This window comes from Macrotis lagotis, chromosome 2, assembly GCF_037893015.1.
Source record: "Macrotis lagotis isolate mMagLag1 chromosome 2, bilby.v1.9.chrom.fasta, whole genome shotgun sequence".
Classification (NCBI taxonomy): Eukaryota; Metazoa; Chordata; class Mammalia; order Peramelemorphia; family Peramelidae; genus Macrotis; species Macrotis lagotis.
The window spans coordinates 234,246,656-234,269,363 of record NC_133659.1 but is presented as its reverse complement, the minus strand read 5'-3'; the positions used below and the strand labels follow the sequence as shown (position 1 = coordinate 234,269,363).

General features: G+C 36.6%; 1 protein-coding gene across 2 annotated transcripts in view; it reads left to right on the top strand.

Moving 5' to 3' along the window:
- LOC141514375 (zinc finger protein with KRAB and SCAN domains 8-like) overlaps positions 1–19,458 on the top strand; it is a 49,986-nt gene extending 30,528 nt beyond the window's left edge. Inside the window, exons 5-6 of one of the 2 annotated variants that reach the window (XM_074225171.1) lie at positions 124–250; positions 2,913–19,458. In XM_074225171.1, the coding sequence (XP_074081272.1) occupies positions 124–250; positions 2,913–3,871 (1,086 nt within the window). In that variant the 3' untranslated portion in view covers positions 3,872–19,458. The remainder of the gene's footprint in view (positions 1–123; positions 251–2,912) is intronic. The other variant, XM_074225172.1, reaches the window with a different exon arrangement.
- The last annotated feature ends 3,250 nt before the right edge of the window (positions 19,459–22,708 follow it).

Here is a 22,708-nt window from a genome sequence, read left to right as displayed (position 1 = left end):
AGATACATATCCCTTTTTGTTCGTTGTTGATTCTGCTGGTTCATTTCCTTATTTTGGGTTAGAACAGTGGGACTGTATCTTTTTGGGCCAACAGGCCTCAGTGGGGATTTTGTGTTGTTGCAGACTTTGGTGAAGATTGAGGACATGGCAGTATCTCTTATCCAGGAGGAGTGGGGACTTCTTGATCCAGCACAGAAAGACTCCTCTAGCGATGGCAGGTCGGAGAATTATGGCCACATGTACTCCCTGGGTAAGGACCAATAGATTAGCATATTTTAAAAATATAAAAACTTATTCATGGGATAGTAGCCATGAAGTGTATGAAGGACTCCATTTAGTTTAGGCTCTGATAATAATAATATTAAGACCTTGTAAGACCCTGAAATAATTTGTTATCTGATTTGTTGTTCACAACAATGTTATGAAGTAGGTGGTAATATTCCTGTTTAATGAAAAACAAAGTGAGAGAGGTTAAATGACTTGCCCTGAATGAGGCAGGATTTGAATTCAGGATTCCTAAATCTCAAGGACTCTAACCACTGTCTAGCTTGCCTGTAACATGTTCTAGATCTTTTATTTCAAAGGACATTTTCTTATTTTTGATTGATTTGGAAACAAATAAATTTCTGATTTTTTCCTTAGTTCTTACCTTTCTCATCTTAATAAGTTCCCTTCAGTTACCTCTCATATAAATTCAAAATATTATTTACTGTTCTTATCCTTTTTTTACCTTTTTAAAATCATTTTTGACATTTTCCCACTCTTACTACCTCAGCTAGATCTTACAAATAACTGTAGAATTTTCCCCAGCAACTCTCCTTTCATTCCTTCAAATCTCCTTGATACTCTTGCTCTATTCCTTATTCAAACCAAAGTTCAAATTATACATTTTCTCATCTTATCAACTTATACATTATCTCATCTTAATCAACTTTAAGATTATAGATTAAGAATTGGAAGAGACTTGAAATAATTCAGTTTAATTCCATAATTTTATGGATGAGGAAATTGAGGCCAAGAGAAATTAAGTGACTTGTTCAAGGTCACATAGACCTTTGGAGTTCGACTCCTAAAACAGCTTTCTTTGTTCAACAACATTCTGCCTCCATTGGGATCAGGGTTAAGAAATAAAAGGAAATAGGGAAGCCAAGGCACCCCATAAGTCTTTGGGAGTCAAAAAATATTTTATAAGATGATGGAGTGAAAAAAGATACTGCATTTGGAGTCAAATGACCTGATTTTGAATGCTGTCTCTGTTACTTAACTACTTGTGTGACACTGAAGGAAGGAAGGAAGGAAAAATTAAGTACCTGCTATGTGTCAGACACTGCCCCAAATGAGGTAAGTGCTATTATTATTCCCATTTCATACACCAGGAAGGTTAATTTACCTGACCAGGATCACACAGCTTGTAAGTGTCTGAGGCTGAATTTGAACTCAGGTCTTTCTAATTCCCCCTCCAGTGCTCTAACCCACTTCACACCACCGAATTAAATTAAATCATTTCCTCCATTACTCGCCTAATCTTTTTAAAATTAGGTATTTTGACCAGATGATGCTATGATTCTGTGCCTAAGACTCATTATTTAGTTCACTGGTACAACTAGTACATTTTCTCATTATTCAATTTAAGTTTAGAATTGGAGGTTATAGAGACAAAAAAGGCCCTCTGAGATAATTCTGTAGCTTATTCCCTCATCTTACAGGTAAGGAAACTGAGGTCCAAGAAAATGAAATGTATTTACCCAGAGTGACACAACTCGGGTGACCCAAATCTAGATATCTTGTCTTTATAACAGCCATTTTTACTTACTCCCTTATGTTGCTTTTAGAAAAATAGCAACCAGCATTTCTTTAGGGTGTTTTATTTTAAAAGAGTTTATGACTAGACACTAGAGGAGACATACCATAATTACTTAAAGAGAAAACTTATCAAATCACAGAACTCTTAAGAATGAATGAATCTTGACTCTCTATCCCAGAATATGAGAAACAAAATCTTCCTTAATTTTCCTCTTCCTTTTGCTCTTGTTCTTAATGAAAAATTCTCTTTGCTTATGGATTTGATCTTGCAGGGCTGGTTTATATATCAACTTCTGCAGTTTACTTCTTTCAACCTTTAGATCTCAGGTTTGAAACCTAGAACTTGAGACAGACAGTTCTTTTCTTTAGTCTTCCCAGTTTAGCTTACCTTCATGGGCATTGTAATATCTGGTTCTGTCCTTTGTGATTATGTTGCCTTTATAGCTTTTGAACTAGTTTTGGCATCAGTCCCTGTAAAGGGGCTTCCATACCCCTTTCTAGACTTCCAGCTTGAGCTTCCCTCCTAGACTGATAATCTCTGCTAGTCTGACCATATATCTTTTTGGTGACCTGACTCTAGCTCCCTATTTATTGGCAAACAGTTAGATGGTAGATTCCCTCAAGAGTCATTGTACACCTGATGCCTAAAGGTACTTCAGACCCCTGAGCATGCTGAACAAAACCTTTTGCCACCATCTTTTCAAGGGAATGGTTTATTAGATCTCATCATAATTCCTTTATACAGTTAGAAAGCATTCTTAAACGGTACACATTAACACAGCATCTTTCATTCTTCCAGACTCTTCCTTTTCTCTCCTATCCCCTTCATGCTAAGATAAGAAAGATAAGAAAGAATTACTCTTGTCATTTTCTTTGATGAACTGTGGCTGGGAACTTTGTCCTCCCTGTCTGCTAACTACATTACTGTTGTCCCCTGGTATTTTTACTTGAACCCTGGTACTTCTTTTGCTATATTGTGGTGTCATTTTACTGTCAATCCCTGAACTCGTAATATATGCGACATCTGAATTTTTCTACTCCTCTTCTAACAATTTCTTTTCTCCCATCTCAGGTGATAGACACTATTTGGTTTCTTTGGTTTGTTTCAGGTGGTGAGACCAGGAGTGAGAGCAGGGATTTAACTCAAAAACAGGTAATATCTACTGAAATGGAACCAAATGGAGAGAGAACTGTCAAACGCAGTGGAAATGTTCCTGAGAGTAATGACCGTGGACAAGCTAGTGAATATACGGGCAGGATAGACCGACGGCGAGGAAATCCCCCCAGTGGAGAAAGACGACATAAATGTGAGGAATGTGGGAAGAGCTTTGCCCAAAGCTCAGGCCTTGTACGACACTGGAGAATCCACACGGGGGAAAAACCATATCAATGTAATGTGTGTGGCAAAGCCTTCAGTTACAGGTCAGCCCTTCTTTCCCATCAGGATATCCACAATAAAGTAAAACGCTATCATTGTAAGGAGTGTGGGAAAGCCTTTAGTCAGAACACAGGACTTATTCTACATCAGAGAATCCACACTGGGGAAAAGCCCTATGAATGTAATCAGTGTGGGAAGGCATTTAGTCAGAGTGCAGGCCTAATTCTACATCAGAGAATCCACAGTGGGGAAAAACCCTATGAATGTAACGAATGTGGGAAAGCTTTTAGTCATAGTTCTCATCTTATTGGACATCAGAGAATCCACACTGGGGAGAAACCCTATGAATGTGATGAGTGTGGAAAAACGTTCAGGAGGAGCTCACACCTCATTGGCCATCAGAGAAGCCACACTGGGGAGAAGCCCTACAAATGTGGTGAATGTGGGAGAGCTTTCAGTCAGAAGTCAGGCCTTATTGAACATCAAAGAATACACACAGGAGAGAGACCCTATAAATGTAAAGAATGTGGGAAAGCTTTCAATGGGAACACAGGCCTTATTCAACATCTGAGAATCCATACTGGGGAGAAACCTTATCAGTGTGGTGCATGTGGAAAGGCCTTTATTCAAAGGTCAAGTCTTATTCGACATCAGAGAATACACAGTGCAGAAAAATCTGAATCCACATAATATATTTGAAAGCTTTCAGTCACAATGCAGGCATTATTCAACTATTAGAGAATTAGATGCCATTCCTCAAAGCCTAGAAGAGTGCTTTGCAACTAGTAGGATGCTTAATAAATGTTTGTTGAATTTGAATTGAAACTACACTGGAGAGAATCCCTATCATTGTAGTAAATGAGTGAAAAGTTAGTCACTGTTATAACCTTATCTATTATCTAGTATCATAGAATCCACATGGTATAACCATATTATACTAGCTCTTCAGAGCAAAGTTGGGCAAAATTACTGATATTTTGACCCATTATGTAATGGGATAGATATTTTAAGTTGCCTGTTTATCCTCTGAAATTGAAAAAAAATGTATTTGAATAAGCTGCTTATTTACCACCCAAGGAATTTAACTATGGTTCTGGCTAAGTGGCTAAGGATATGAGAGCTGCTACCACTCCTTTCACCACTGCATTTTGTCTTTTCTATTGATTTCCTTCATATATTCTTTGTTGAAACTACTGTCATGTCCCTAATTGGATATACAGTACTACTTTAGAATATCATGAGGCTTCATGAAAAACTTAAAGCTTTAGAAAACCATAGGAAAACTGAAAAATACTTAATCCTATCATGCTAATATACTTACATTTTATTGTAAATACTTTTGTAATTGTCTCCATTGTTTGTGAATTCTTTATTGCTATTTGAATTCAGAATGTTATATTTTAAAAAACCATACCCAAAGGGTCTTTCTTTTTGTCATGTCATTTTATTGACTCCTTTGGATACACAGACAATATTATGTCCGTTACTTTTGTCAAAGTCATCAAAGGAAATGAAAGTAAAGTGATGATGGTAGGAATAATGTAGGAGAAGAGGTGAGCAGAAACCTTTACCTAGTTTTTTTTTGATAAAGTTCAGATAATTATATTTTATAGCACTCCTGGTTTATATAATACCATCTACCTATTCTAACTTTAGTATAGACCCATGCCATACAACCCATTAGATACCACAGATTGAGAAAAAGGAGGCTTAACATAAAATGTATTTAAAGAATATATATTTCTTCTAGGCCATTTTTCTGCTCTCATGTTCTAATCTATCTCTATTACCCAATTTATTAGTTGAACTGCTTATCACTGCCCTGGATTCAACCTCCATAAATGACATAAGCAGCTGGTGTATACTTTTTGCTTTGTTTCTGGCTATTAGCTTCAGTGATCTATTTTGATAACCCAGGCATAAAAATTCAGTTTTAAAGCTCTTTTCTCTCCTGGACTATATTGACTTCCATCTTTACTCTGTTTTAGACAGACTAACCATCAAGGACCTACCATGAACTTGATGATCATAAGTTACTGCTCTATTACTGAGGTTTCCAGGGTATGGGGTGTAACTGTAAGGTGATGAGGTTGATATTTTAAATTACTGAACCAGGACTCAGGAAGCCATATATTTTTCAAACTAAACTTTTTTTTTTTACAAGGCAACAGGGTTAAGTGACTTGCCCAAGGCCACACAGCTAGGTAATTATTAAGTGTCTGAGGCTGGATTTGAACCCAGGTACTCCTGACTCCAGAGCTGGTGCTCTATCCACTGTGCCACCTAGCCACCCCTAAGCCATATATTTTTTCCAATGATATTGTCAATCCTTAAGATTTCCTTGGAACTCCTTATTTGTGGTTAGCTTTAGAGCCAATTTAAAAGTCATGCAAAAAACTCATACCTATTATTTGATAGTTATAACTCAATTTTTTTTACCAAAATTTTATTTTTCAATTTGACAAACATTTACTAGTAGCTTGGATATAGATTCCTCCAGGTTTTCCACCTGTCAAGATAGTTTAAAAGTATGTGATATGGTATCTACATGCAATTCCAAAGGAATCCCAAGAGTGCTTTGATCATTCACTCGGTTGGAATGATGATAAAGGTTTCCTAATGTAACTACTTTCAAAAGATAGTAGCTACTTGGAGGTATGAGAGAGGAAGAGTAGAATAGTAGATAGAATGTTAGACACAGAGTCAGGAAAACTGTTTATTGGCTTCAAATCTTGCTTCTGACAATAACTGTGTTACTTGGTAAGTCACTAGCAATTATATGTGACTTCATCTATCTACATCATAGATGGGTTGTATTCTGTGACAGTCAAAGGGAATTTCCAAAACAGGAGTTCCCTCCTTACACTGAAAAAACTATATTCTCATGTAAGTTTGTTTTTTTAATCTCATCACCTTATAGATTAGGGCTGTCTAAAATGTGGCCCATGGCTGCATAGGGCCCACGATACGATTTAATACATCCCCCTGTGGGTTTGCTAAATGTTTTAGTAAACAAAGACAAGCTACTGCAGAGGTCTCACTAAAATGACAAATCAAAATATATTTTCTATTGTTTCAATAAAAACTTTTAAAAGTAAATTTGACAGCCCTGTTCTAGATCATACGTTATAGTAGATCATAACCCCTCCTTTCACCCTGCCTCCCACTAAAATTTCCTTCCATGTGATATCTTTACGGCACCCTTCCTTAATTAATTTTTCCCTCACTAAGCTGTGCTTGAATATTACATTCAATCTCTCAGCTTATATTGCTTGCCTTCCTTACACTAGCCCTTCTCCATTTGTCGCTCAGTACCTTACTGTCAAATACTTTTGCCCTTCTCCCTTCCTCGCTTCATTTCTCTTAGTCCATGATCATATTAACGGTGGTCCCAAATTGAGCTAATCTTTAGCCATAGATAATCTCACAGAAAACTCCTTTCATACATATACCTGTTAACTAATGATTTAGAAAATCCCAGAATTAAGTCACCTTAACCTACTATAGATTCTTATTCTTCCTTAGTTTCTTTAAGATATAGATTATCTTTTGTACACATACATATTCTTTAGGGTGACATTTCTGATTACTTCATAAAACAGTAGAAGCATCTGTGATGTGGGCTCTCATGTCTTATCCCTCCCCTTTTCATTTATTCAACAGACACTAATTATGTGCCTTCTGTAAGGAGAACTCTTTACTAGGTTCTAGGGGAGATTAAAAGTTTAGAAAACAAGTACTTGCCTTCATGGAGCTTACACTCTAAAATGTTACAGTTATAGTTATGTGATTTCAGAGTTGGAAAAGACCAAGGAGCCATCATCTTCAATCTCTTCATGACCAAGATTGCTTTTTAAAACATCTCCAAAAAGTGATCATACAAAATCTATACTTGTTATCCACTAGTAATCTAGTGAGTAATCTACCTCCTCAGACAGGCACTCCACTTGTAGATAGGTTTAATTGATAGGAAACTTTTTCTTGTTGCAAACCTAAATCTACACGTTCTAACCACTGCCATAGTTCTTCCCATTGAGACCATGCAGAAAATGTCGACTCTTCCACCTCATAGCCCTTTAAATACTAGAAGATAATTATCATAGATTGCTAATAGTGTGCTCATCATTTATATCTCTCGGTTTTTTCTAGTATCATTGATTTGTAATATTTGAAAGAAATGACTTGAAGTCAGAGCATCCAAGAGCTTTCTTACTGTATTCTTACCTAGGATGTCAAATCTTACTAAACATTATACTTTTATTCTCCTTGGCAGAGAAAAAAAAAGATTTAATGTATTTATCCTTTCTATTTTTTTTTTATCATCCTCTAATCCATTCCAAGACTAGGCTTCTTTCTTCTTTGATACTCTAACAAAGCTTAATAAATATTTTGTTTCTTACCTAGGTAGTAACTCATTTTGAACTTAAGTCCTCCAAACCCTGCCATGTTTTTTATTCATTCTGGGTTTTTTTTTTTTTTTTTTTTAGCTTTTTGCAAGGCAAGTGGGGGTTAAGTTAAGTGGCTTGCCCAAGGCCACACAGCTAGGTAATCACTAAGTGTCTGAGACCAGATTTGAACCCAGGTACTCCTGACTCCAGGCCCAGTGCTTTATCCACTGCGCCACCTAGCTGCCCCTCATTCTGTTTTCTACCAAAGCTACACTTGCCTCTTTAGACTCCCCTTGCTTGAAATTGTGTGTGTGTGTGTGTGTGTGTGTGTGTGTGTGTGTCTGTGTGTCTGTGTGTTTGTTCAGATTTGTATTCTTGGGATCTCCCCATCCTTTTTGGACTTAGCCCGTCACATTTGGGCCATGGGATCCTTCCTATTCTTTGAATCTTTCAAAATCTTCCAAAATCTAGAGTGCATTTGAAACTTCTTGGCTATCGCCCAAAATGCTTCTCATTGTTTCTTTGTAGATAAGAATCAGGTCCAAAGTAGTGGTATCCCAGTCTCTATGCCCTTCCCTTTCCCAACCCCACTTGCCCTGTCTCCCTCACCAGTTTCTAGAAGGATGTATGCCAAGGCAAAAATTTATTTGGGCAGTGAGAGAACTCCAGCAGTTACATAAATAATCAGAATCCTGAACCACTATATTATGTTCCTGTGTTCACTTTCTTGAACTCCTTATCTATTTCCTCCTCGTGCCCAGGTAATTCTATACTGTATTCTCATGGCAGGATTGCTACTGTTTCTCCCTCTGCTCTTGACCCAGATGGTCTCAAGCATCCTGGTTTCTGGAGTTACTCATACAAGTATATCTTCATATTTAATGCTGTCCCCTGTTAATCTTTTCTGTTCTCTCAAATCGGGTATTCTAAAACCATAGTCCAGGCCACAAAGTCTTTGATTAGTTTTCTCTAGTTGACCTGCTGCTTATTACCCCTACCTTGAGCCTGAGAGCTATATTGTTTAAAATATGCTTCCTGTGAATTATTCTTCCTGTGTTTGGTATTTTGCTTTTTAAAAGATCTAGAGCAGTTTTCCTCCCTCCCTTTTGTAGTTAAAAGTCAGTTCTTTTCTTCTCTTGCTCAATCTCCAATACTCATGAGGAGCAACCACTTCTCCCAAACCACTTTTTTTAATTGCACCAATATATATTTAAATAATCATATTTTGGAGCATAGATAACTCATTCTATAAGTGAGGAATCTGAGATCCACAGAGGTTAAGTGCCTTGCTATCCAATAAGCATTACATTTCTCTGCTTCACTTTTAGGGAAAGTCTTGGATATTTGTGGAGATGGGATAAAAAGAAAATCTTGGTTATTTTGTGTTTCTCCACTAAGGAGAAATTGGCAGAGCATAAAATAATGTGTAAATAGGACATGGCATTTAGGAGAAAAACTTCAGAAATAAAGTAGCCATTTTATTTTATTTTTTAGGTTTTTCTTGCAAGGCAGTGGGGTTAAGTGGCTTACCCAAGGCCACACAGCTAGGTAATTATTAAGTGTCTGAGGCTGGATTTGAACTCAGGTACTCCTGACTCCAGGGCCGGTGCTCTATCCACTGTGCCACCTAGCTGCCCCCCATAAAGTAGCCATTTTAAAGCATTAGATATTACTCCCCTCATCTAAGGGGAAGTGAGGTAATCTAAACCGAGGAAATGAAGGTAGAGGTTTTGTCCCACAGCATAAGAGATGGAAAAGAGAAGGAGGAGACAGAAGGTCTCACTCCCTCACTGGGTGAAATCTGAGCTTCCTTTTAATCTGGACTCTTCTTCCAGCTACAAACCTGCTTTCCTTCTGCCCTTCCTGGAATAAAGGAAACCAGCATTTATAAATGCCTTCTATGGGCCAGACACTGTGTCAAATGCTTTACAAATAGCTAATTTGATCCTCACAACAGTTCTGGGAGGCTGGTGCTATTCTTATTCTCATTTTGTATCTTATTCTCATTTCTTTCCAGTGTTCCTTGTCCAGTTTCCTATTGCAACTCAAGGAGATATATCTAAAAGAATATCTGAAATTTGATATATTTTAAAGAAAACTGTATGATTATTGTTCCCCCATTAACCTGTACAGTATCATTATTCTCTTAATCTACTAATACCTCAACCTTGTAAATCTTTTAAATTCTTCTCCTTCCTTCAGTGCCAGGTACTTAGATTAATATATCTCAGACCTTAGTCTACATTTCCATAGTTTCTCCTCCCATTAGACTGGCCCATTGGCATATGCATGATAGCATATATTTTAAGTCACTTGGATACTCTCCCTCCTCCAATGATTTTAACAGCATCTTTTCCCTACAAGAACCTATTTAAACTAAATTTAGCCTTCCCCTTCAGGTCCTTTTTTAGTTTGCTGTTCAGAAGTAGCTAATCTTATCTCTTGTTACTCTTTACTTCTAGCTAGTTCAGACTTTTAAAAACCATTTTCTATATGTTCATTTGCCTTTTTTTTAATTAATACTTTGTCCTATTTTTCTTGCTTAGGAATTGCTCTAGCCTAAAATCATTCCATGTCCTTTACTTACTTTAAGATGGAGCTCAGATCACCTATTCTTGGTTAAATTTATACAACTTGTCTCTCATTATTTACTCTGATCACTCATAGCTTAAATTTTATTATCTTATACTTCCTAAATGACAAGGGCTAGCTAGTATTATAGCTGTACTTGGTATGTTGTTGTCTTAAGCTAGATTGTAAGCTCCTATTGGGCAGGGGACAGTATCTTTCACTTTTGTATCCTATAGTGCCTAGTAGTACAGTGCTGAGCACATGGTAGGAATTTAATAATGTTTGTTGAATGAAAATATGTATTATTCACTATATTTATTATCCACAATGAGCTTTTTTATGCTGGCTTCTGCCACCTTCCTATCCCCTTCAATTTTAGTTCTGGGATGGCTCCTCCTGCCACTTTTATTGTGTGTTCAGGGAGTACATACATGCTAATTTTTTAAGGTGTGACTGTATAAGATAATATCCATTATTACTAATAAGACCAAATAATCAACCAGTCTGTTATCTGGAAAAGCAAGAATTAAAATAATATAAAACCACAAACTTCCTACCTGTGAAGAATTTATCTTCCCTCTAGGATTATTTTGGAGTTAAGATAGGAAATAGGAGTCTCTCTAATCCCTCAGTAATTGCTTGTCCGCTTCTGCTTAAATTAGGAATGCTGAGGGACTTGGGAATGGAGGGTTGTTAGACCTTAGATTAGATATATACAAAATCAGTAAAAGTAGGATGAAAAGTAGATTCATTTGTAGTTTGCTCTTAGAAAAAGTATATATTCTTGGTTTTCATGGTGTATTGCATATGCATGTGGTCTGTAAGATTTTAAGAGTGAATGACTCTTGTTTGGGTTCACTCAGTAGTGTGTATATCAAGGTAATAATGGAACTAGTTATAATAAACTTGATTTTTCTTTTATTCTGAAGTATCTTTCAACTCTAAGTCTGTCTAACATCACCTACATCTCAGATGTACCTCATCGTATAAATGAGATAAGCTTCTGGATAACCATCAAAATCAGTGTTTTTATCTTGATGATTTTCAAATGTTCTATTGCCAGTAGGTCCATAGCACAGGTTGCTTCTCCTCATCCCTCCAAATACCAGCTTGAAAGCAGACTTAGACTAAGGATCAGGCATCATGGGCCCACATTCTCCTCAGTTTGAAAGAGTTTAGTGGATGGCAGTTAGAATTTGGGGTGATATCTTCCACCTCAGTAAGGGAACAGGTAATTCCAAAAAATGTCCCTTTTATTCTAAAACCATTTTTTTTTTACTTCTTCCTCTGTCAGCCATAATTAGGAAAGAAAAATCTTCAGGAAAAAATTACTCTATTAAATGTAATAAAAAATTAAGGCTATAAAATACTTTTTTTCCTTTTTCAGAATCACAGAATCTCAGAGTTTGCAGGGGCAAACAGAAAACATCTGAGACAATCACATACTTAACCAAAAATTTCCTCTACTCAGTAATTGTTCATCCAAATTCTGTTTGAAAACTTCTAATGATAGTAATACCTCCTATGTGCTCCCATTTTTCTTTTGGACAATCTAAGAAACTTTCCTTGTGTCAAGTCTAAACCTTCCACTGTAGTCTTATCCATTCCTCCTAATACTACTCTTCAGGACTAAGAAAAACAACTCTAATTTCTCTTCAGATACTTGAAGACCTATATACCACTCCTAAGACTTCTCTCTGCCATGAATAAACAGCAAATCCTTCATCTGATCCTCAGTTGGAATGAGACCTCTAATCAACCAAATTACACTGCTCTTCATGCACCCCCAACTTATCATGGTTCCTCCTATAGTGGGACACTTAGAATTGGATGCAGTATTCCAAAAGTAGTTCTGATCAGGGAAGAAAACAATGAAACTATTAATTCTCAAATTCTGGATACTATGTCAGTGTAGCTTAAAATCATAGTTTGGGAACTGCTTTGTTTGTAGACTTATACTGATCTTTGCAATTCCTTAACTTCCAGACAATTTCATAAATTGCCTAGTCATACCTCCATTTCATATTTAAACCTATTTTTAAGGTTTATCTCTCTTAGGTTCAAACCATTGTTATAGTCTGTTAATTATTGGGAATCTTGATTCTTGTCTTTTTTTTTTTGTCTCTGCCAGGTTAATCACATTCAAATCCAATAGAGGTATCAGCAACTGGGGGCAGCAGTTCACATTGAACCCTCAGTGACTACATACACTTTGCACTTGTCATTCAATGAATTCTTCTTCCCCTTAAATAGAGCACCACTTAGCCTATATTTTTCCATCCTTTTCACAAGGACAGTGTGAAAAACTCTTTTTGTCACAGACTTTGTTAAAGCCTGGACAAATTATATGTTCAGTATTCTCCTATCTTTCTAGTCTGGCAGATCAGAAAAGTCATTGAGGTTAGTCAAGCATGGTCTCTTTTTGATGAAGTCAATGTTGACTGTTGGTGATTGCTACTTCATTTTCTGGATTTCCATAAATCTCTTTAATAATATGATCTAAACATACATTTTTGAACATGGCTAATGTAAAAATTTCTTATGCTGGACTATATAAATTTGTTTTGACAGTTTTTCTTTTTTTGTTCAGTGGAGTTAGGGATGGGAGGGAGAGATAATAAATGTGTATAGAAAAACCTGTCTTTTTTTTAGGAATCAAGTCAATCTTACCTTGGTTTGGTTTCAATTTAGAGTACTCTAGAATTTGAGAGTTGAGAGTTGTACATGACATGTAAAATATAATATTAAGGTATAGTAGGATAACTACACATACCTCATTTAGCATACCTGACAAGTAGTCATCTCTATTTTGCATAAAGACTTCCAAGGAGGGTGAATATATCACTGTATAAGTTGTCATTCCATTTTGGGTAAGCTTTAATTCCTAGGAAATTTTTCATGACACAAATAATAAACAATACTCTTTGCAACTTTTAATCCCCTTTTGAGTTTTATTATATTCATTTCAGTTCAGTGCTGTAGTCTGGGGGTCAGCTGTTTCTAAGGAGGAGCTAAAAGTGTTTGAATATATTTAAATAAAGTTTGAATATATTTAAAAATGTAAAAATCATTTTTATCTCTAGTTTTACTAAAACAGGCTGCAGACTAGAGTTTATAGCCTATCAAGATCTTTTTGGATACCAGTTTGTTAATGTTAACTATCCCTCCTTGCTTTATGTCAACAAAAGCATATAAGTATGCCATCTATGCATTATTGAAGTCATTGATTTAAATGTCAAACAGCAGATAGCTAAGGTCAAATCCCTAGCATATTCTACCTAGAGGCATCCTTCCTGTTAATGCTGAACCATTTAAAAATATTCTGAGTCTGGCCAGCCAGTCTGTTCTTAAATCCCTATCTCTCCTTTCATCTTCACAAGAATAGTAGGAGATATTTTTGTCAATAACTTTGATAAAATCTAAGTAAATTATATTTATTCCATTCCCCTTATCTGCTATTTCCTTTCAAGAAAAGAAATGAGGTTAGTCTGGCATGGCCTGTTTATAAAATCACTTCTCTTTCTATATTTGCCAATTATCTCTTAAATGATCTCCTCTGGGATTTCTTCAGGAATCCAAGATCACTGACCTTTATTTTTCACATTTCTTACCTTTTTTTTAAAAAGATTAGTACATTTGCCCTTTTCCAATCTTGTGGTACCTCTTCTATTTTCTAATCTCTTTATCACTGATAATGGTTCAGCAGTCACATATCTCAATTCTTTCAGGACTGGAGGATGTAATTCATCTGGGCTAGAAGACTTCATCAAAGAAAACTTTTTTTCTTATTCTTTCTTTATTTATCTCAGGTATCAACTCCCTATTAGCCATTTTTGTTCTCTTATCTCCAGGACTAGAGCTGCCTTTCTTGGTTGAGAAAAACCAATGCAAAATAAGAATTGGGAAGCTCTGTCTTGTCTCTCTTGTCACTTATCTTTCCATCCACCCCATTCAGAGGTCCCATTCCATTTTGATCAACCTTTTTTTTTTTCAGCATAATTTTTTTTAAAAATCCTAATCATTGTCTTTTGTTTTTAGTTTCCCTTACCAGACTCATCTCATTCTTAACTTTAGAATTCCTTAAATTGTTCTTAAAATAGATATTGTGATTTTCTTCTTTATTTCTCTAACTACCCCTCCCCCAGAGTTTTCTCTTACAACAAATAATTTAAATAAGAAAAAAACCCATCAAAACTGATCAGTCATTAAAAAAGTTTGACTTTATATGTAAGGGATTCATTCCCCACCCTTTCAGAAGAGCAGTTGGATTTCTGACCCTGTTCCTACAAGACTGCCCTGATCTTATATTCATTTTTAATTACTTAGTTTTCTAGAGTTCCCATAATTTCTGTCCCAGCAAATAGTAAGAAGTGGAAGTTATACTTTGGTGAAATTCATAGTATCATGCTGATAAATAGTGTCTAAGCTCAGTTCTTGCCCTGCTTTAAGGTTCTTGAGGGCAGATGAAATTGTTAGGTAGTGCCACAATGGTATAGAACAGAACAAAACACAATGTAATATAATACAATACAAAATTCAACAGAATAGAACTTTTAGTGGTTCCTCTACCTTTTGAAGATCCTGAAGTAATGTTTCTCTGTTTTTACCATAGAGAGCTCCAGGAAATGCCTGGAGCTCCTTTTTAGCCATTTTTGTTATGTCAGTTTCACTCGAAGCCTCTTATTTAAGGGAAAAAAAAACACAGCTCAGTGAGGGTTCAGTAGCTGCCTTTTCCTTATGTTCATTATCCCCACTAAGTAGTGGTTCTATTCTTTCATCATTTACATTTTTTCTTTCACCATATTGTAAGGTTTTTTAAAATGAAAAAACATAATTAGCTCTTTGTTTTCATTTGCATTCTTTACCAGCCTTAGCTGTCCCAATAGCATTCTTAAATAACTGTGCCAAGGTCTTGTATTCATTTTCAATTATTATGTTTTTTTAAATCAAATTGATGAATTTTTTATGTCTCCATAATAATCTGTCCACACAATGTCCCTTTTCTCAAAGGAATATTTTGTACTTTCAGAATTTCATTTTTGAGAGAACCTTCTGGGCTAATTTACTCTAAAGATTGTTAGGCCCATATGATCCTATATACATCCTTTCCCTGAATCTTCTGAAAATACTTTCAGAACCTAGGGTTTTTGTCAGGTTTGCCCAACTTTACTCTCTATCACAGATTCTGACATAGGAGAAGTAACTATTCTTAAAAATAACATCATTTTTTTGATTGTAAGCAATTAGATGGTATAGTAAGCCAGAATATTAAATTTGGAGTCATGAAGACCTGAGTTCACATTCTACTTCAAACACTAGACAGTGTGAACCTGGGAAGATCCCTTAATTTTTAACCTCATTTTTCTCACTGGAAAAAAATTAGAAGAAATAGAGTACCAAGGTTGTTCATGAAGATAAAATAAAATAAACTGGATAGTGTTATGCAGTCTTTGAAGTACTATGTAATTGCTGGCTATTAATATTTCTATTTCATGACCAATTTCCTTTCACTGGCCAGAATTTGTTCAAAAACAGACTTTCCCACCTACTTTATTCTACCTTCAAAGGGATGAAAATGTCATTAAGATGACTCAAAAATCATTAGCTGCTTTGTTTTTGTCAGAGAGAACTTTTTTTTTTAGGTTTTTTTTGCAAGGCAAATGGGGTTAAGTGGCTTGCCCAAGGCCACACAGCTAGGTAATTATTAAGTGTCTGAGACTGGATTTGAACCCAGGTACTCCTGACTCCAAGGCCGGTGTTTTATCCACTATGCCACCTAGCCACCCCCAGAGAGAACTCTTAACAGATTTTCTCTCTCACTTCTTAATTATACTCTAACAGACTTCTGATTTGTTTCCAGGAGGCTTATCTATTTCCTTCATCTGTACTAGTAGCCTATGTTATACTCCCATAACAATATTATTATACTTCGCCTATATGATTCCTGGATTTTTTTTGCTCATGTCCTTGATTGAATGTTTCTTTGCCACCTTTATCTAATTATCTTTTCAATAAAAATATTCCTTCAGAACTATATTCCACAGAATCTCAGGGATATCTAATGAAGTAAAATTTCCCTAGTTTGCCTTATCTATTACCTATACTTTGTGCCGTGAATTTTATTGTGCCAAAGCCATGGATTTATTTCCAGGGTGTTTTATAGATTTTTTGTCTCTTTCTATATAGTATTTCCATCCTTTCTGTGTAGTAGATAGTATCATCTTTGCTATTTGACTTGATGGATAGCTTTTTTCCTTTTTTAACAGCCTTCTTGTTTGGAATTGCAAGATTGTAGGCAAAAAAAAAAGATTTTTTTTTTAATCAGTTATTTTTCATTGCCCCAATCACTGTCTAAGAGGCAGCATGCTATGTTGGAAAAGTATTGGATTTGGAATAGAAGAATCTGGGTTTGTATCTATGTTCTCCTTGTGGATAAGTCTTGACCTCAATTTTTTAAAAATAAAGTGGGGTGGTTAGCTCTAAATTTATGATTCCTGTATTTTATACTGTGACCCAGTAAAAACCCAAATTCTTTTTTCAGATATCACTTATCAAACCAACTCTGTTTCCAAATCTGCCTTTCCTTTCAAAGCTTCTAGCATTAGTTAGTAGTAAATAATATCATCCCTGCTCCTAACATCTACAATTTCATGTTCTGTGCTTCATAATCTCTACTGGAGTTTTCTATCTCAGTTTCCTTCTAACAATATTTGTCCTCATGAATCACAAATCTTGGGAAATGCTCATCTTGTATCCCATTTACTTGCCTTACCAAAACAGTAGATCTCACTATTTTAATTAAGTGGACAAATAATTTGACTTGACACTCAGGTTACAAACACTGATACTCATCTTTTTTTCCCTTCTTAACCTCAATGCATAATCTGTGGAACCTTACTGGAGTGCTAGAAGTTGCTTCTTCAGAGCATCCATCTTTCTAGCCTTTTCAAAGAGCTTAAATACTTCTTCACTGAAAATATTGTGTAGTCTTTCTTCCTTTTCCTCCATCATCTTCTAAAGTTCTCACTTGCCATTCTGCTTCTTAGAATATTTTTTTCTTGCATTTTACCTTGAAGCCTAATTTGCTGTTACAGGAAAAAAAAATTACCTTGTGGCCAAACCTCTGCAAAACTTAATCTAGTTAGACTTTACATAATGAGCAATACACCAAAAGGATCGTACTCAAAATCTAATATGACAAAGACATGACAGAGCTTGCATTTTGTTTTCAACGCCTTGAGAACCAGGAGTCCCTTTATTGAACCTTCACCCTTTATTGAAGCATTAGTGTAGGGCTTTAATGGAAGTTTTAGCAAATTGATAAAAAGTAGCTGCATTTTAGTCCTTTTATTTTGAAGGTTCAGGAAAACTTGACTCCACAATAGTCTAAATATATGATTCATGTAGTACCAGAGTTGATTTCAAGCTTCTCAAAACCTGAACTGAAAGGAATGAAAACATTTCAGAAACTAATGTAGTCAGAATGGGTTTGAACCAACAGATAGTGACTTTCACACAAACACCTGAGCTATGTAGTGAATATGAGATCCTCTTTTTTTTTTACTGATTTGAATAAAATATTTAACTCAGCAAAATGCAAATCTTAAAGGTGCTAAGGTTTTTTTCCTCTTAGGTGCACATTAAAATCATTCAAGAAATATGGGGGCAATGGAAAGAATTATTTAAGAATTTCACAGATTTGATTGAGATATTAGCTCAGCAATCTCCTATTAATTGACACCAAAAGATGGTGCCTTCCATTATTATGAAAAATACTGTCCTTATAAAATATTCATTATTATTAAGGTTCTCTACATTCTCTTCCCAGGTGGCAGTGACCTATTTGTACCAAAGTCTTTGAACTGTTTCATGAAATACATGGTAATGACAGAATTTAACCATTCAATATCCATAAAAAGGAAGCAAAAAATGCATCTTATTCAGTGGCTGACATGGAGCTGGTTGGGACCAGTTGAATAATCAGTGTATGTTCCTTGAAGAATTTCCAATGATCAGTGAGTTGGACCCAGTACTGAGTAGGAGAAAGATAAAGAAGTTGTACTGATTACATAGGGAAATTGGGCACTACTTTTAGTTATCCCAAACTACATTCTTCCACAAAAGCTTGTCTGTGTAAAGTTAATAATCTCTGGTGTTTCATGTTTAGAAATTGTAAAAATTTGAAATCCAAATATTAGTTCAAGTGACGGTATAAAGATCCTTGGGTTTAAGCAAACAGTAACACATTATTAAGAATGGCTGGGGGGCGGCTAGGTGGCGTAGTGGATAAAGCACCGGCCTTGGAGTCAGGAGTACCTGGGTTCAAATCTGGTCTCAGACAGACACTTAATAATTACCTAGCTGTGTGGCCTTGGGCAAGCCACTTAACCCCATTTGCCTTGCTAAAAAAAAACAACAAAAAAACCCTAAAAAAAATGGCTGGTGCAAGAAATAGCATAAAATATGTATGTAAAAATACATAAATTGTATGTATTGAGGATTGAGAATCTCTCTGATGAGAAAAGGTGGGGTTGTAGGGGCTTTCAACAAAAATAAGACAAAATGGGATAGATAGAATTTTATGTTTACATTGATGAAAAGAAGAGTCAGCATGACTATAGTAGATAGAGAGATGCTTTTCTACACAAGAAAGCCCCATTTTTAGTCCTACCAGCTGCTAAGAGGCAGCTAGGCTGGCCTGGGGATAGAACTCTTGAGTCTGGACTGAAGAACATCTGAGTTCATATCCAACCCCTTTGATTGCCATACTCCACTGGAGAAAGAAATGGCAGCCCCTCAATATCTTTTTCAAGAAAATCCCATGGACAGAATTGTTCCAAGATCATGAAGAATCAGGCATGACTGAAAAACTAGCTGCTATCTACAGCTATATCATTTCAGAATCATTGAGGACTTGCATGGTTCCTTTACCATAAAAAAAAAATCACAGGTCCAGTCACAGGGTGAAGATGGAAAAAAGTACTAAAGAACTTTAACTCTTACATTATATCCCCTTATGGAGATTTATGGAAATACTGAAAGAAAAATCATATAGCATGAGAAGGCTTATTATTAACTTCTGTCTTTGAATGGTGGAGATATGAAATCTATGGTATATAGCATTTAAATTTCAGAACTGAAATCTTGTTTTTTGGTACCTAATCCCAGTTTTGAATGGGCATGTCTCCCTTAAATTTCTGGATAAACTTGCAGTAATTATAGGGAGATTAAGTTGACAAGACACTAGAAATTGCTATGGATAAAATGGAAAAACAGAAATAAAGACCCCCACCTTCATGGAGCTTACATTCTAAAAGGGTGGGTGGGAGGGGAGACAAGTATACAGTTAGGCACATACAAGATACATACAGAATAAATGGAAAGAAATCTGGAGAGGGCTGTGAGCCTGAAGGGTGGTTGGGGCAAGGAAGAAAAGGCCTGGAGAATCCTAGGAGCCTGGAGAATCCTAGGATTTGAATGATACGCAAACCAAGAAGCGGATGTGAAGGCAGTGGAACATTCTGGATTGTAGGAGTCAACAGTGTCCAGTCACGAAGGCTGGAGATGGAGGAATTGCCAGAGTCCAATGCTGGCTGGAATCTAGAGTCCCTGGAGAAGCCTGTAAGGTGGGAAGGAGCCAAGTTCTTTGGATTTTAGAAAGCAATTCTGATTCTGGAGGCATAGGTGTGGGTAAATGTTGGTGCAGGTGGGGTTGGGTGGCGGGGCGGACCCCTACCCCCCCACACCCGAGAAACTGTAAGGCAAGCCCCAGTTTGCAGATCGCAGAGTTGTGAGGTGTAAATGCTCGCCGAAAGGTTTAAGAAGCGGCAGAGGCCCGGGTCTGAGCGTCTTCAGCACGCGGCACTGCCTGGAGGCCCGGCCCGGCCCGAGTCCAGACTTCGGCTCCGAAAAGACTTTAACATCACCTGGGGGGGGGGGGGGCATGCTGGGATGACGGCTGGGGCCGCGGGGAACGTTGAACCAGGAGACCCAGCCCCTGGGAGGCCGCTTCCTCCCCGGGCAGGCTGCGGGGCCCAGCGCGGCCAGGCGGGGAGCTTCGCAGAGCCAATGACTAAGGGCAGTAATCCAGCCAGTCTCTGGCCCTCGCCTTTCGTGCGCTATCAAGACCTCTCTCTACGGAGAACTACTTCCCTGAGCTCCCTTTCAGGAATCATTTGCAGCGTCAAATTAAGAGTTACATACCTATGGACAGGAAAGTGTTTCACTAAATACCGGGCCAGATCACGGGTGCACTGATACCGTGGCCCCAGTCTGATGCTGACAAAAATCCTAAAATGTATTCAAAAAACAAAGCATACATCTTTAGGGGAACAGAGGGCTAGCTTTTGTTTTATCTTTGCTTTTCTGTCTCCAAATAAATTTTCCTCTTTACTCCATGTCACCTTTATGATGCACCTTCCTTAGCAGAGTAGACCCAACAACAGTATCATTATCTCAGAAGTGGAGCACGAAGTGGAGCACAAAGCTTCTTTCCAAAGGACCACATAAGATCTATTCTCTTATATTGTCACTATTTAAAATGCTTTTGTGGTTCTCTGTATTTGTATCCTTCATTGTTATGTGCTATTGCTCTGAATAAATGGAGAATTCATTTCCCTTAGGGATATACCTAAAGAAAAGCGATTCAAAGGGACTATATCCCAACCACAAACACAGGTGAATGGAAGAAATTGCAATGCAAAATGACTGGAGTCTTAGCTATTCACTGTCCAGAGGAGCAGAAGGGGATTCTTATAGTCAAAGTAGCAGATGATAAATATTGGGACCCATAGAAACTTCAAAAATCTGGAGAGATTTGCTACCAGGAGACATTTAAACCTTGTGGGACCAACTCTAGGACCTTTGCTATCAGAGATGCACCTAAAGGAACAAATCTAAGAGCTATTAGTGCTAGCGTATGCTAAGATGCTGCAGACTTGGGTGCAAGACTATACTCTCCCCCAATCCCTTAATGGTGAAGAGATTGTATCTGTTTTAGAGCACTTAATGTTGACTTTGGTTATTTATATAAGCTTTGTGCTTAGCACTTTTTACAATTATCTCATTTTATCCTCACAACAACCCCGGTGATGTGGTCATTAACACAGATAGATGTAGTTATTAACAAGCCCAATTATGTTAATTTCCTTCAGATTCTACAGATGTAGGAAATCCTTTATAAGGAAATAGTATACGTAGATTATAGGGCAGGAGCCCCACAAATTGTCAGAGAATGATGAATTTTAGAACTTGAAGCCCTGTCTTCTGCTAGAGACTCTAGTCTGGAAGAAGGGAACCTACCTGAAAGAGGCAATTGCTTTTATTTGTCATCCAGGTGGATAACAAAAGCTCAGAATAAACGTGGCAGTGTTTTTCAGGACTGGTGTGGGAAAGGAGAACAGCTTTCTACTTTGTTGTGGTGTAAGAATTTGGTTCAGAGATCTTACCCCCTTGATTGATAAGATGATGGATCAGACCAGAGCTGTTTTAGTTAATGGAAAAACCCCAAGAATAGACCCAATAACTAAGGTCAGCAATAAAGAATCACATTCTTAAGATACAAATTTCAATAGTAAATAAAAAAAACAGAAGGAAATTGGAGAAAATAAGATACCGAGCAGGGGATTTAGAGAACTGAACTATTAGTGAACTATAAGTATTAATGAATCAATGAAAACAGTTGAATTTGTTCTGAGAAAAATAAGTGAAAGTATATGCAATAGCTGGAATGAGCTTTTAAAGTCATTCTCATTAAGATAGTTTTAGTAAGAAAAAAGATGATCAAGCTATATTGAGGTGCCAAGATAAGTTCCTTTGCCTTAATGTTGCCCATACATGCCCATATAACTGATGAATATAATTAGTTGATTCATACTCTCCAAAAACTAAATATATACACTGTTTGAAAGGAAGTATGTATCTCTCTCCATCTGAATGAATGCGAAAAGAACTCAAAAGCCAGCCTATTTGCAGGGCATAGGCATTAACAGATCCTTCTTTTTTAATGGGCCTAAAATATCCAGAAATACATTTTACTAGAGTCACAACTATTGCTGGTATTCTCTCAGTTCATCTATGTTTTTTGGTATATGGACTGTGTAGTGGTAAATATATACTGCTATGAGTATCAAGACAACTGATGTGTAGAGAACCTCTAAAAAACAAGAAAAATTGAATTTGGTTCCTAATTTTTACTCATATATACTCTTTAAGTCAAATACTTCCAAGGAGTCAAGGTGTAAGACCTGATAGTCTCTGGTCTTTGCCTCCTATTGTTCCCAGTATCCTAAATTTTAACTAAACCTGTGAAAATAGGAGTAAGATCATCTTAGAATGATATTGGTATTTTGACAGAAATGTATCATCATTTCTCATACTAGGCAAATGCCTAGTTGAGAATCATTTTTTAATGTAATTCAGATGAAATTATCCTATTCCCTTCCCTGTTCTATAATGGTTTTTACTCTTTACAGAGTAATGGCTGCTGTGGGAAGTTTTGTGGTAGGAAGCCTAGAAAGAGGCTCTTATGTCAACATATTTTTATACTGAAAGTTGGTAGGATGAGCCC